Genomic DNA, 15,112 nt, shown 5'->3' with positions numbered 1-15,112 from the left:
ATAGTCCTCTACTCACAAACGATGTGACTTTTGCCTATAAATTTAACCCACTGACTGTTTCTATAAGTGGAGTAAATGAACCAACCACGTCTGAATAACCTGAGGTACTTGTCTAAAAGATTTTTTGAGTCCCTTGCTATCTTAATCTGCTCAAATTGCTAAAACAAAGTGCCGCAGGTTGGGTGCCTTAAGTAACAGAAATGCACGTCTCACAGCTGTAGAGGCTCAGAAGTCCAGGATTAAGGAACTGAGAGATTCGTTTCCTGGTGGGGCTATTTTCCAGGCTTGCAGATGGCTGCCTTCTCACTGGGTCTTCACACGGTCTTTCCCCTATGGATGGGCATGTTTGCTCAGATCTCCTCTCTCTCTCTCCCTTTTAACAAGGCCACCAATCCCATCATCAGAGTTTCATCCTCATGACCTCATAAAAATCTAATTCCCTCTGAAAGGCCCCACTTCCATAAACACACATGGCTGGGTGGGCACTTCAACATACGAATTTGGATGAGACAAAAGCCTTCAATCCACAACAATTTCATATCTTCTAAATCACAATGTCTGGGACTGGAGCCCAGGAGTCTATGGTCCTAACACCTCCCGGCTGGAAGCTATGCACCCTAATGAAGAATTCATTCATTCAGTTTCCTTATTTGTAACCACACTTTCCTATTTCAGAGTGGCTGATATGACAAGGGTCAATTAAAAAGAAACGAGAAAATGCTTCTGAAAGTGCAAGGTGCTATGTGAACATAATCATCCGAACTTTCACCACCTACTCTTCCACCAAACATTATGCCCAAAGTGGGAGGATAAAATGAAAAGTACTATTGATGTTATCTTAATTCTTGTCACAGAATCTGAAATAACTAAAATACCCAGGAAACAGAATGTTCTAGTTAAAATTTATCAGAACATTCTGGTCATTCTTTTGAAAAGCTCTTTTAAATATATTATTATAAAATATGGAAAAGCTCTATACAGTCAGCAAAAACAAGACTGGGAGCTGACTGTGACTCAGATCATGAACTCATTATTGCCAAATTCAGACTTAAATTGAAGAAAATAGGGAAAACCACTAGACTATTCAGGTATGACCTAAATCAAATCCCTTATGATTATACAGTGGAAGTGAGAAATAGAATCAAGGGATTAGATCTGATAGACAGAGTGCCTGAAGAACTATGGACAGAGGTTCATGACATTGTACAGGAGACAGGGATCAAGACCATCCCCAAAAAAAAGAAAGGCAAAAAAGAAAAATGGCTGTCTGAGGAGGGCTTGCAAAAGCCGTGAGGAGAAAAGAAGCGAAAGGCAAAGGAGAAAAGGAAAGATATACCCATTTGAATGCAGAGTTCCAAAGAAAAGCAAGGAGAAATAAGAGAGCCTTCCTCAGTGATCAGTGCAAAGAAATAGAGGAAAACAATAGAATGGGAAAGACTAGAGATCTCTTCAAGAAAACTAGAGATACCAAGGGAACATTTCATACAAAGATGGGCTCAATAAAGGACAGAAATGGTATGGACCTAACAGAAGCAGAAGATATTAAGAAGAGGTGGCAAGAATAAACAGAAGAACTGTACAAAAAAGATCTTCACGACCAAGATAATCACTATGATGTGATCACTCACCTAGAGCCAGACATCCTGGAATGCGAAGTCAAGTGGGCCTTAGGAAGCATTACTATGAACAAAGGTAGTGGAGGTAATGGAATTTCAGTTGAACTATTTCAAATCCTGAAAGATGATGCTGTGAAAATGCTGCACTCAACATGCCAGCAAATTGGAAAACTCAGCAGTGGTGACAGGACTGGAAAAGGTCAGTTTTCATTCCAATCCCAAAGGAAGGCAATGCCAAAGAATGCTCAAACTACCGCACAATTGCACTCATCTCACACGCTAGTAAAGTAATGCTCAAAATTCTCCAAGCCAGGCTTCAGTAGTACATGAACTGTGAACGTCCCAATGTTCAAGCTGGATTTAGAAAAGGCAGAGGAACCAGAGATCAGATCGCCAACATCTGTTGGATCACCTAAAAAGCAAGAGAGTTCCAGAAAAACATCCATTTCTGCTTTATTGACTATGCCAAAGCCTTTGACTGTGTGGATCACAATAAACTCTGGATAATTCTTCAAGAGATGGGAATACCAGACCACCTGACCTGCCTCTTGAGAAACCTAGATGCAGGTCAGGAAGCAAGTTGTAACTGAACATGGAACAACAGACAGGTTCCAAACAGGAAAAGGAGTACGTCAAGGCTGTATATTGTCACCTTGCTTATTTAACTTAAATGCAGAGTACATCATGAGAAACATTGGGCTGGATGAAGCAAAAGCTGGAATCAAGATTGCCAGGAGAAATTTCAATAACCTCAGATATGCAGATGACACCACCCTTATTACAGAAAGTGAAGAGGAGCTAAAAAGCCTCTTGATGAAAGTGAAAGAGGAGAGTGAAAAAGTTGGCTTAAAACTCAACATTCAGAAAACGAAGATCATGGCATCTGGTCCCATCACTTCATGGCAAATAGATGGGGAAACAGTGGAAACAGTGACAGACTTAACTTTTTTGGACTCCAAAATCACTGCAGATGGTGATGCAGCTATGAAATTAAAAGATGCTTACTCCTTGGAAGAAAAGTTATGACCAACCTAGACAACATTTTAAAAAGCAGAGATATTACTTTGCCAACAAAGATCCATCTAGTGAGAGCTATGGTTTTTCCAGTAGTCATATATGGATGTGAGAGCTGGACTATAAAGAAAGCTGAGCACCAAAGAATGGATGCTTTTGAACTGTGGTGTTGGAGAAGACAATTGAGAGCCCCTTGCACTCCAAGGAGATCCAACCAGTCCATCCTAAGGAAATCAGTCCTGAATATTCATTGGAAGGACTGATGTTGAAGCTGAAACTCCAATACTTTGGCCATCTGATGTTAAGAACCTATTCAGAAAGATTGAAGGCGGGTGGATAAGGGGACGACAGAGGATGAGATAGCTGGATGGCATCACCGACTCAATGGACATGAGTTTGAGTAAACCCCAGGAGTTGGCGATGGACAGGGAGGACTGGGGTGCTGCAGTCCATTGGGTTGCAGAGTCAGATCCAACTGAGCAATTGAACTGAACTGATGCTTTCTTTCCTTGGTAAATACATAACTTACCTCTTGTTTGATGTTAAAGGGTTTTCATATTGGGTCAGCCTTCTGAATATCAGAAGGCTGTTCTTGTTGCACAGAGCTTAGACTAACAAGGGTAATCTATGTTCTGCTTGGTCTCATTTGCTAAAAGGTTTCTTGTTTATTTTTTGTTGTTTGGGGTATAGTTCATGGTTGATGGAGGCATGTTTATCTTAACCACAGGCAGATCTCTAATTACAAGTTGTATTTCAAAAGGTTTTTCTTCCTAACTTGTTTGAAAGTTGAAGTGGCTTTCCCCCTTCCCTCCACTCCAAAAAGCCATGAATCATGAATAAGTTCTTTGGCTTCTCCAAAATGTCCCTTATATAGCTGAAATACATTTTCTGTGTCTTAACAGTGACACAGATAGTTGGCAATGAAATTTATCAGACTCAAAAACAAAGCTGAATTTAAAACTACTTTCATTTGCCTTTAATACTTAAATCTGAGAAGAAGAAAAAAGAATTACCTGGAGGAAGATAAGAAGCTGATAAAAAAAAATCTATAAATATTCTAAAAAGGTTATTGGTTCCCAGTTCTTTATTATAGAAAATGCATGAGGTTTCTCAATATGGTTCCAGAGATTCTCTTCAGAGTCATGATTAGGATGTGATGCAGCAGGAGATGGCAAAACTGAGAGCCTAGAGGTAACAAAAGAGTGGAGGGAATAGATTGGAAAACACAAAAAGGTTGGAAAGGCACCTGTGTATTCCTAAGAGGACACATGAAGTAGAAACAGCTGAAATATAAATGGTGAGAGAGAGTAAGACTAGAATCTGACTCAAATCAGAAGGAAAGGAAGTCATAGGAAGCAATGCTGAAGATAACAGATCCCTAAAAGAACCACACAAAAAGAGAATTTGGGATGTGACAGCAGTCACAGAAGAGGCCTCGGTATAAGCAAAGGAGATTCATCTGTACCTGAAGGATGACCTTACTTGTGCTTGCGGAGCACCACACCTGGGCTGTTTCTTTCTAAGGGCATGGCCAGTGGCTAGATCTTGATTCTGAATCCAAGTTATCATGAAGGCCCTCTGGCCTCTTAGGTATGCTGACTTTAGTTGGGAACTTTTGTTTGGGGTTCATTCACTGCCTCTTCTATCTTGCTATGCACTAAATAAATGACATTCCCATTTTGATACTATCCCTGAATTGATACAAGTGTCATCTCTATTGCGTGCTTATTGCGTGCTTAGTCACTCAGTCTGGAGAAGGCAATGGCACCCCCACTCCAGTACTCTTGCCTGGAAAATCCCATGGACGGAGGAGCCTGGTAGGCTGCAGTCCATAGGGTCGCTAAGAGTCGGACACGACTGAGCAACTTCACTTTCACTTTTCACTTTCATGCTTTGGAGAAGGAAATGGCAACCCACCCCAGTGTTCTTGCCTGGAGAATCCCAGGGACAGGGGAGCCTGCTGGGCTGCACAGAGTCAGACACGACTGAAGCCACTTAGCAGCAGCAGTCACTTAGTCATGTCCGACTCTTTGTAACCCCATAGATGGCAGCCCGCCAGGATCCTCTGTCCATGACATTCTCTAGGCAAGAATACTGGACTGAGTAGTTATTTCCTTCTCCAGGGGATGTTTCTAACCCAGAGATCAAACCCAGGTCTCCTGTATTGCAGGCAGACTGTTTACCATCTGAGCCACCATGGAAGCCCAATTAGTGCATTTGTATTTGGATTCCTGACTTTCAATTGACTATATGAGTGCATAGTTGTGTGTTCAGTCTTCCTAGCTTACCCTCCTCCAAGTCAAAGTGTTACTCAGTCTAAGTAAAAACGTACTGCATTCATTCAACCAAAAGCTGACACTGACAGTGAGGTACCATAGGCCCAGCAGTAAACACAACAGTCTCGCTGAGTTCCTAGAAACCTTGAGTATATTTTATTAGAACATGTGAGACAAAACACCATAAAGGGAAAACAGGAGACATTTCTAGACCCTAAGATGTGCTGGTCATTTTTGAAATAAAATGCTCAACTATGGCTGGGCAGATATAAAATTTTACAAACCAAAAAGCAACGTCAATTTCAAGTTGGATTAACAGCAGAGCTCTTCTCCAAGCGGTAGTCTGGAAATAAGATGATGTGTTACAAGAAGGGAGAGAGAAGCTAACAGAATTAATAACTTTCACACTCAAATTTCTGATAAACAAGGGAAACTTCTGCCACTTACAAAGAACTCTTTCATCAAAAGGTGAAAGTTGTCTTCACTCACCACCACCCACACACAAGGCCACCTACGAACACACACAGGTATATGTATTCATAAGGACAGCAAAAGGTCACAAACACAAAATGATGCTGTGGAAGAGCTAACTGAAGAATAGAGAAGTGTATTGCAATGTGGTTGAAAACCCTGCCAGGAAAAGGAAAGCTATTTCAAATTAATGTCCAGGAACAACCTTAGTGGAAGCGGACATTTCAGTCAGAACTTAATGTGGAACCTGGAAAAGCATTCAGGTCTAACATATCTACTGAAGCATATATTTGTTTGACCTCCTGGAGTTTCCCACAGCCTGGCTCAGTGCCTGGGCATGAGGACATCCACAGACCAGGGCCAGCGTCTCCAGAGCAGAGCCTGTGGTCTGCCTAGGGATCATATGGGGAGAAGCCACTGTGCCTTCTGCATTCACTCCCACTTCCCTCCAGCATTTAAGTGTATCGGAAGCACTTTCAGAAAAAATGCGACAGTCCTGTGGCCCCTGTTTATCTCTCTGGAAGGTAACTCTTATGTTAATCCTGCTAGATGAAAACCGAAGACCCCTTCAGTGGTTGGGTTCTGGTAATCCCAATCTCAGATGCAATTAGTCAACCCATTTCTTCAGCTTTATGAAAAGTGTGCAGATGTTCCACTTGATATAATTGCAGCTTCTCTCTAGAAGACATGCCCCAGAGCTCTTTCGTGACAACTGTCAAGCTCCTTTTGGAGATTTTTCCCTTTAGAAGTGCATCATTTGGGAAAGTCTAGAGGAAGAAGGATATGGAAGTAGGGGAGGGAAAGAATGGATGCATGCGTGCGTGTATGCCAAGTCACTTCAGTCGTGTCCGACTCTTTGCGACCCTACGGACTGGAGCCCTCCAGGCTCTTCCGTCTGTGGGATTTCCTAGGCAAGAATACTGGAGTGGGTTGCCATATGCCCTCCTCCAGGGGATCCTCCCAACCCAGGAATCAAACACCCGTCTCCTGCACTGGCAGGTGGATTCTTTACCACTGAGCCACCGGGGTTTCATTTTCACCTGAAACTATTAAGAGTTTCAAAAACATATCAGTGAATTTGGGTATATATTAATGGCCCATTGTATTTCATCAAAAGACATGAAGTAGGAATTCGTTTCAATTCAACATGTGTTACAACAAAAGACCCCATCTAATGGTGTTAAAAATTCTCATGATTGTCCTACTTGTAGCAATATTAAAGACATTTCCACATCAAAGCCCAGAGTTGTATCAACAGAGTAAAATGAAATGCTGTTTCACAAGCTGATTGCAGGTGTCAAAGACTGAAATTCATGTTCCAAAGGTAGATCTCTGCTGATACCTACTGTGGATTTATAGGTAAATGAGTAGGAAAGATTCTAAAACTGAATTTAGCAACTGACAAATTTAGCAAACTTTTAAGACTGCAGATAGGCACGTAGAAGTAATTTCACATGGAAGTTATATACAGATTCAATGTACAATTATTGAATGCCTGAGCCAAACTGAAAAATATTAAGTAACAGTGTTGCAAAAGCTAAGGTTTCCCTCTGACAAAAACAAAAATGGTGATTCAAAAGACTAAGTTCTCCTAAGTATTAGGTGTTCTTAAATAGATATGATGCAAAATATATCTTGAGATACAAACATTATGTGGTTTGGACACTTACTCTTTGAATCTTAGGCTTATTTTTAGGTACTAATTATATGACACCATATCTTTAGGAAAGTTGGTTCCTCAAAGCACTGTATCATCTCCATGACACCCAAAACACAGTGAAAAAGGAAAGTTTATGAATGGAAAGATTTCAAATATCAGAAAAGATGTCCTCCACACTGCGTTGTCTAATCATTAAACGTTAAGTGACAATATAGTTTAAGGCACACTCTACATGGAAATGTCACTTCCACATAATACAATAAAATGACTGCATCTCCTTGTGGTTTTCAAATTTACTTCCTCACATACATTGTTCACCTGACCTTCACAATAACCCTATGTGATGCACATGGAGACGATGTCCTCATTTTAACACTGAAGAAACTGAGGTTTGGGGAAAGTTATAGGAGGCCCCAGCAATTAATAAAGGCCATGAAAGCAAGAACCCAGAATTCTGGGTCCAGTACTTCCTGCCATAGATGTAGAAGGGAAAACCACCCCCACATTTCCTGAAATTGATTGTGGATCCTGCAACTGTACCAGCGAAGTGGCAGAGGACGAGTGGGTACTTTTGTAACAATAAAAAATGTGGTTGGAGGAATGGACGACGAATCATAATAAACACTTCTTCACATTCACGTGCCATGAATATTGATGGGGTTTCTGAACAGCTGCAAAGAAATTCCTAAGCAAAGCCAAGAGAAAAAGTACTTTCTAAAGTTCCTGATACAACTTAAAGAGCTCTGTTACATCTTTCAAGTGGAATCGGTTAATACAAGGAAAGGATCTCCCCAAAGAGGTAAAAAAATTAAATCGAAATTTTAAATTAAAACAAACAAACACACACCTTGTCGATCATCCTAAAACCAACAACTTTCAGGTTGGTCATTTTTCCCCACGAACGACCTTGTACTCTCTGGGGGAAAGCGGTGGGATTTCCAAAGATCACGATTTTTAACAGCATGGTTTCATAAACAGGTTCCTTTGGAGCATCAGTAATAACAGCGAGAGTGAGCTATTTCCCCGAGAGGAAGAGAAGGCTCGGTGGAGATGAGCACGGATTAAAAACCCGCAGAGGAGAGCCAAAAGGCAACGTAGAACGGCACACAACTTGTCTCTCTCCGGGCCCCGGGTGCTGACCGCACGCTCGCAGCGCAGGAGCGGGCGCCGCCCTCCCCGCCCTCCCGCGCGCTGGGCCAGCGGGGACCTACCAGCGAGAGCACTTTATAGGTGTTGGGGTCCTTGGCCGGGCGGGCGCGCGCCGCCTTCTCCAGCGGCTCCTCCCCCAGGTCCATGGGAGCCAGCAGCGACGCGGCCGCCTGCGGCTCCCCGGGCGCTTCGGCGGCGCGGCCCGGACCCGGGTCTCGGCCGTTCCCCGCCAGGCCCTCTCGGGGGCTGCGCCCGCCCTCGCCGCTGCGGCTCCCGCCCCCAGCGCAACCGTCCCGCTCCATCGTGGCCCCGGGCGCTCGGGCCCCGCCGCCCCGCCGCGCCTTTAATAGGCTCCGCGCCGGCCCCGCCCCATCCCGCCCGCCGCCGCACCCGCCCCTCGCCGCCAGACCCTTGGCTGGGCGCCTGCCCAGCGCTGCGAGTGAGGGGAAAGCAACTCAACGCCCCGGATTATTTGGCTTCCTGTCTGATTTCGGGCACTCAGCGTGTCGGTTATTTTGGGTCCTTTACGTGGGCGTGTCTTTAACCTCCCCCTCCAAGCCTTGCCTACCTCGCGCCTCAGGCAGCGTCCGAACACTTGCAGGAATCGCCTTGCGTAGCCTCGCGGCGCGGGCTGGTCTGGAATTGCAGAGTGTGGTCTGCAGAGGGCATGAGATCATGAGGCCCCAAAATAGAGCGGGTGGACAGAGAGGATGCGGCCAGCTTGTGCGGCTTCTCAAAGGCGGGAGAGTGGAGTCGGGACTGACCTCTGTGTTTCTGGATGGACAAGCAGAGAGACTGTAGGGTACAGCGCGGGGGATGGGAAGCGACACTTCTACGTAGAAACACTCAAGAATTCCCTGAATACTTAACGCTGCTCAGGACTATCCAACCTGAAAACACCTGATTTTACAAATGCAACAACATATAAGAGATTTAATTTTCTGGGATTTTCGGTGTTGGGGGTGGGGCTGCTGCTCTTGTGAAATATTTATTAGTAACTTTCTATATCGAAAGCTTTAAAGTGTCGGCGCTGCGCTATCCTGAGGGTGCTGCTGCTACCAAAACAGTTAACATCTGAAATACTTTGATACTTTGTTTCAAACTAGGACACGAGCAGTAGGCTATAATTCTTGGTGGATTTTTATTCACCTTGATTCTACAGCTTTTACACTTCCTTGCTCATCAGTTAGGGAAACCACAAGTGTGCAGTCACGTGAGTTTTGCTTGTCAAGTGGAAAACAGTGACTTTCAATACCTACCGGAGCTGACGTTAGTGAACAAGGAAAGTCGTACAATCCAATATCAACTAATTTTTCAATTCATTTTGATTTCAGGAATATATGCAAATATATTTTTAAATAGGAATGGATGCTACGATATAAAGTGTTTCTTGTCCCCTTTAAAGTAATTATCTTGGGACGCTTTCCATTTAGGTCCTTTGATTCATTCATTCATTCAATAATGAATCCTTCAGTTCAGTCTCTTTGCTTTCAACAGTGCCAATGGCCTCCAAGATCAAAGATGAACAAAAGTATATCTTTCCCAAGTGGCTCCCAGTCTGATCCAAGAGGCTGCTGCTGCTGCTGCTAAGTCGCTTCAGTCATGTCCGACTCTGTGCGACCCCATAGACGGCAGCCCACCAGGCTCCCCTGTCCCTGGGATTCTCAAGGCAAGAACACTGGAGTGGGTTGCCATTTCCTTCTCCAATGCATGAAAGCAAAAAGTGAAAGTGAAGTTGCTCAGTCGTGTCTGACTCTTTGCAACCCCATGGACTGCAGCCTACAAGGCTCCTCCGACCATGGGATTTTCCAGGCAAGAATACTGGAGTGGGGTGCCATTGCCTTCTCTGGATCCAAGAGGAGAGGGCAGTAAACAAAAAACTAAAACCCGAATCATAGATGCATAATAGGAACACACATAGGATATTATGACAGCTCAGTGGAAAGGGTAACGGACATCTGGAAGAAGTAAAGGCCTCAAAGCATGATTGAGCTCTTTTTTTCCCTTAATTACCTTTGAGTCAGCTTACAAACCAAACCACCCAAGAGAAACAGGCTTCACTATTACATGGTCGCACATATTTTTCACCCCAAACTTGGCTCTAAATTTTCCTTTGACTGTTCCCAAAAGTCAGATTCAAGGTCAAAGATTTACTCCATGGAGACTGGTCAAATGAGTCTCAGATCTTCTAAAAGCACCACAACAGAAACATTCCCAATAGCTTTGAACTTTGGAAAACAAATGCAGTAGGTGTATTGTCTGCATCCCAAGTCAACAAATTAAAGACTCAGCCCGTTGGTGGAGGGGACTGCATGGTCATGGACTCGAACATCCAGGACCAGCAGGAACGTAAAAGAGTGAGGCAGCCCCCTGAATGTGAGTTTGTACCCTGTCAAAGGTGGTGGCATTTACTTAGCAGGCTAGTGTGCCCACTGTGGCCAGATAGTCAGATTTTTCAGGAGAAACAGGAAATTTAGATGTTTATGTGAATTCTCCAGATTGCAAAATTTTGTCTATGAAATTCAGAAAAACAATTTCTTTAAACCACTTTCAAGGCCAAACAAAATGTAAGAACACATCTGCAGGGTGGGCCTGGCACACAGGCCACCAGGATGTGGCCTTTGCCTTATGCTCAGGCCTCGCCTAAAGCCAACTGGGACTTTTATGGGTAACTATAAAAACTCCAATTGAAACTCTAAAATCAGAATAAAACTGGATTGAGCAGGCCGCTCATGTTGTTTAGCCACAAACTGAGTGATAGACAAGTCTTGCCTCCATCTTGCTTATATGCAACATGATATGAGGGATAGCCTCAGACACCAAAGTGCAATAAGGTCAAGAGACAAAAAACTGCAACAAAACGCCTCCAGTTAGTGTAAAAGTGAACAAGCAATATGTCATCCTTAGTCCTAAACTCTAATCTAGGATGGCAGTAAGGATGAGAGGATAAAATATGATGATTCCTCAGGTTGTACTATACAAAAATATGTGAACACTCCGCACGCCCGAAGTACAATAAGGTCAAGAGACAAAACTGTAACAAAACTTCTCAGTTAGTGTAAAGGTGGGCAATCAATGTGTTGTCCTCAGTCCTAAACCATTCTGCCTTGAATGACTGAGGATTCTAGTCTAGGATGACAGTAAAGATGAGAGGGTAAGATTTGATGATTCCTTAGGTTGTATTGTACAAAAATATGTGAACACTCCCCTGGGTGCCTGGAACTCTGGGGTGTGAATAAGACCAGAACACCTAGCGCAGCCAACTTGTTATCTGTGTTTGGAACTAAGGCCTCTCGAAATTGAGAAATAACTTTTCTCAGTTTTTAAAAATGAAATATATGATAGGGTAATTATTTTAGCAGCTGCTCCAAAGCTTCTCCAGCTGAAATCCCTCCAGTTCTCCAGTGAAACACGGAAGACATCTAGGCCAGTCAAAAATGAAAAAAAACCACAAGTCTCTTTCATCTTTATGAGATGTTGAAAAAAATTTTTTCCATGACATTAATTCATTTTTAAAGTTTTGTATGACATCCTGGTTTCTCTTCCTTTTTTGTAAATGTGAAAATATTCCCCCTGGAAGAAGCTTGGATAACAACATGACTTCGTACAGAGTACAAGAACTCTCTATGCCTTGGTTTCCTCACTTATAAACTGGAGTTACAAATAATACATAAAATCACACTATCTCTAAATGTCAATAAAATAGTTTACATTTCTCTAACTTTACATAAAAATTTAAATGGATCCTTTCCATATTTAAATCACCCAATTCCTTCCCCTGTAAGAGAGAAAATTAAATGCATTAATTTTACATAAATTATGCATGATTAAAATACTTAAATATGATTTAACTACAAATGATTTAAATATAATCTAAGCATAATTTCTGGGAAGATTTGAGAGCCCCTACTGGATATGCATCTATGAAGGGAGAACCCAGGGTATCAGGAAGAGATACTGACTCCTCTGGGATGGAGGAAAAACACCTCATTGTCAGTCAGGTAATAAAATCAGAAAGTGAATGCAATTAAGTCATAGAAACTGTGAGAAAATGGCAAGTGCAGACCCCATCTAAAGGGAACTGCAGTACAGTCTTCACTTTCTGGTTGTCTGCAGTCTTTGCTGAACTTCCCTGTTGGCTCAGAGGTTAAAGCGTCTGCCTGCAATGCGGGAGATCTGGGTTCGATCCCTGGGCCAGGGAAGATCCCCTGGAAAAGGAAATGGCAACCCACTCCAGTATTCTTGCCTGGAGAATCCCATGGACAGGGGAGCCTGGTGGGCTACAGTCCACAGGGTAAACAAAGAGTCGGACATGACTGAGCGACTTCACACACACACACACACACACACACAGTCTCTGCTGCCCCTGTTCCCCACTCCATTGTCTCTTTTGTACCTCATTTTGAACGAAACCTGGGGTTGCCAAATAATCTGAATTCAAGCCTGCCACTCCAGTGTTCTTGCCTGGAGAATCCCAGGGACGGTGGAGCCTGGTGGGCTGCCGTCTATGGGGTCACATAGAGTCGGACACGACTGAAGCAGCTTAACAGCAGCAGCACTCTGCTACTTGTTTTCTCTATGCCCCATACCTTTTTTTGTCTTTCTGTTTCTTCTTCACTTCTTTAAACTTCTGTTGGAAATGTGTTTTATTATACCGTGGTAATTCTTCTGTTGAATTTTAGCTTTTCTAAAGTTATTTTCTTGGTAGTTGCCCTAGCGGGGCTTGCCAGGTGGCTCAGTGGGTAAAGAATCTGCCTGCAATGCAGGAGATGCAGGTTCGATCTCTGAGTCAGGAAGATCCCCTGAAGGAGGGCGTGGCAACCCACTCCAGTATTCTTGCCTGGGAAATCCCATGGACAGAGGAGCCTGGTGGGCTACAGTCCACAGGGTCACAAAGAGTCGGACAGGACTGACTGAAGCAACTGAGCAGGCACGCAGTTGCTCTAGTGGTTATAATAGAGTGCTGCTTTAGAGTGCGGTTGGTAAATGCCTGACTCATCTTCTTGCTCCAACAAGGCTCAGGAGACCTTCAGAGTTGATTAAATTCTACCTCAACTCATGGTAGGGCTGCAACCACTTCTGAGTACAGCCACCTCTTCCATCCAAACATGGTGTAAACAGTTGGCTCTCTGAGTTGGGGTCATCTTATCTCTGGCTAGGGCTTCCCAGGTGGCTCAGTGGTAATGAATCCACCTGCCAACACAGGAGACACGGCTTCAATCCCTGGGTCGGAAAGATCCCCTAGAGAAGAAAATGGCAACCCACTCCAGTATTCTTGCCTGAAAAATCTCATAAACAGAGGAACCTGGTGGACCACAGTCCATGGGGTCACAAAGAGTCAGATACAACTGAACGAGTGAGCAGTAGTGACAAGTGAGTATCCTTGACTGTAACGCCCACTGGATAACTCTACCGGCTCTCAACTGAGGTAACTTCGGCATCCCCAGAAGGCAATGAGACGTTCAGTATTGCTCCTTTCCTACAGGAGAGCCAGTGAAGGCTCAGAGTGCTCCCTCAGATTCTGACTGGCCACGATGTGTAACTGTTTTTCATTTGGAAGAAGCCCTTTCCACGTGGATGAGGGGAACATTCTGCCAACAGAGGCCCAATCAGAAAGTAGGGTGGAAGCATTTCTGCTTCAGGCATTCTGCTCAGCCTACCTAACGTTTATCTTCCCATCCAGGATTTCAGCTCACAAAAGGTCAAAATGTCATAAAGGTGTCTACCAGGGCACTTCCCTCTCCCACTTCTGTTTCCACACTTCACAGAATCCGAGTCAACTTTGTCTCACTGCAGTGTAGCAGGGACTTTTTATCCATCATCTGCTGAGTTCTATATTCCCCTGGTTTACAGTACACTGAACTTTCAATTCTTTCAGGCCTCATTCTTAATTTGTTTGTGGGAACTTAAGAAATTTAGAAATTGTTTTCTCTCTTAACAATATCTGTCTTTAAAATAGGTTTTACAATATATATCTTTGAAGCAGATGTTGTAACTATATTTTTGCAGTTGAAAACTGATAAATCCTTTATCTTTGTATATTATTTGTATAAAATATGTATATATTTGTATATTAAGGCATAATAAAGCCAAGGCTGCCTGGCTTGGCTTTATCTTCCTCTCCCATCTCTGAGGCAGGTGGAGAACTTTAGTGGCCAGGTATCCAATCCTTCAGAGAGGAAAAAAAATCATTTAATTCATCATTCTTTTGACAGTTGTTATCCATTTTAACACCTACAAGTCATATAATCACATATAACATGTATATAGGAAAGATACTTTTTTTGATTCATTAATATAGGGCGTCTCATTTTTTCTGTTGATGTGGTCAGCAAAGCTGCTTATTTAAGTGTGATTGTGGAAAACAGAGGACCAAGTCTGAGACAAACACTTGGCCTTCCTTCTCTTTCATCTGAGAGAACATTTGCTACAAATATACAACTGTTGCAGGATAGGCTAAAATCTGGGAGACGGGAGGAATGTTGTAGCTGTGGACCCCAAAGAATAAGAATGTCCTCTTCCTCACTGTGCTGGTGGCATCAACCAGTTTGTCAGATGCGTAGGTCTGGACCAGTGTAGGAAAGATCTGTTAACTCTCTCTCACTCTTGTGATTGAGACAGAGAGAGAGAAAAGCTTTTCCTCCTTATACCTTAAGATACCTGAAACCAAAATATTTTTAAAAAACTGTATAAAAAGGGAGCATTTTATTTCATCCCAATATAAACTTCTAAAAGATAAAAATGTAAACATACACGCATGTATCAGTTCAGTTCAGTTCATTTCAGTCACTCAGTCGTGTCTGACTCTTTGCAACCCCATGAATCGCAGCATGCCAGGCCTCCCTGTCCATCACCATCTCCCGGAGTTCACTCAGACTCACGTCCATCCAGTCAGTGATGCCATCCAGCCATCTCATGCTCTGTCG

At 43.3% G+C, this 15,112-nt stretch overlaps 1 protein-coding gene across 1 annotated transcript in view; it reads right to left on the bottom strand.

The window, feature by feature from the left end:
- The window catches only part of ENPP1 (ectonucleotide pyrophosphatase/phosphodiesterase 1), a 72,224-nt gene extending 63,736 nt beyond the window's left edge, over window positions 1-8,488 (bottom strand). Inside the window, exon 1 of the mRNA XM_068985435.1 lies at window positions 8,249-8,488. Within this exon, the coding sequence (XP_068841536.1) occupies window positions 8,249-8,488 (240 nt within the window). The remainder of the gene's footprint in view (window positions 1-8,248) is intronic.
- Between the last annotated feature and the right edge of the window lie 6,624 nt (window positions 8,489-15,112).

This window comes from Capricornis sumatraensis, chromosome 13 (assembly GCF_032405125.1).
Source record: "Capricornis sumatraensis isolate serow.1 chromosome 13, serow.2, whole genome shotgun sequence".
Lineage (NCBI taxonomy): Eukaryota > Metazoa > Chordata > Mammalia > Artiodactyla > Bovidae > Capricornis > Capricornis sumatraensis.
The sequence above is the reverse complement of the archived record's forward strand: the minus strand, read 5'-3'. Positions and strand labels throughout refer to the sequence as shown.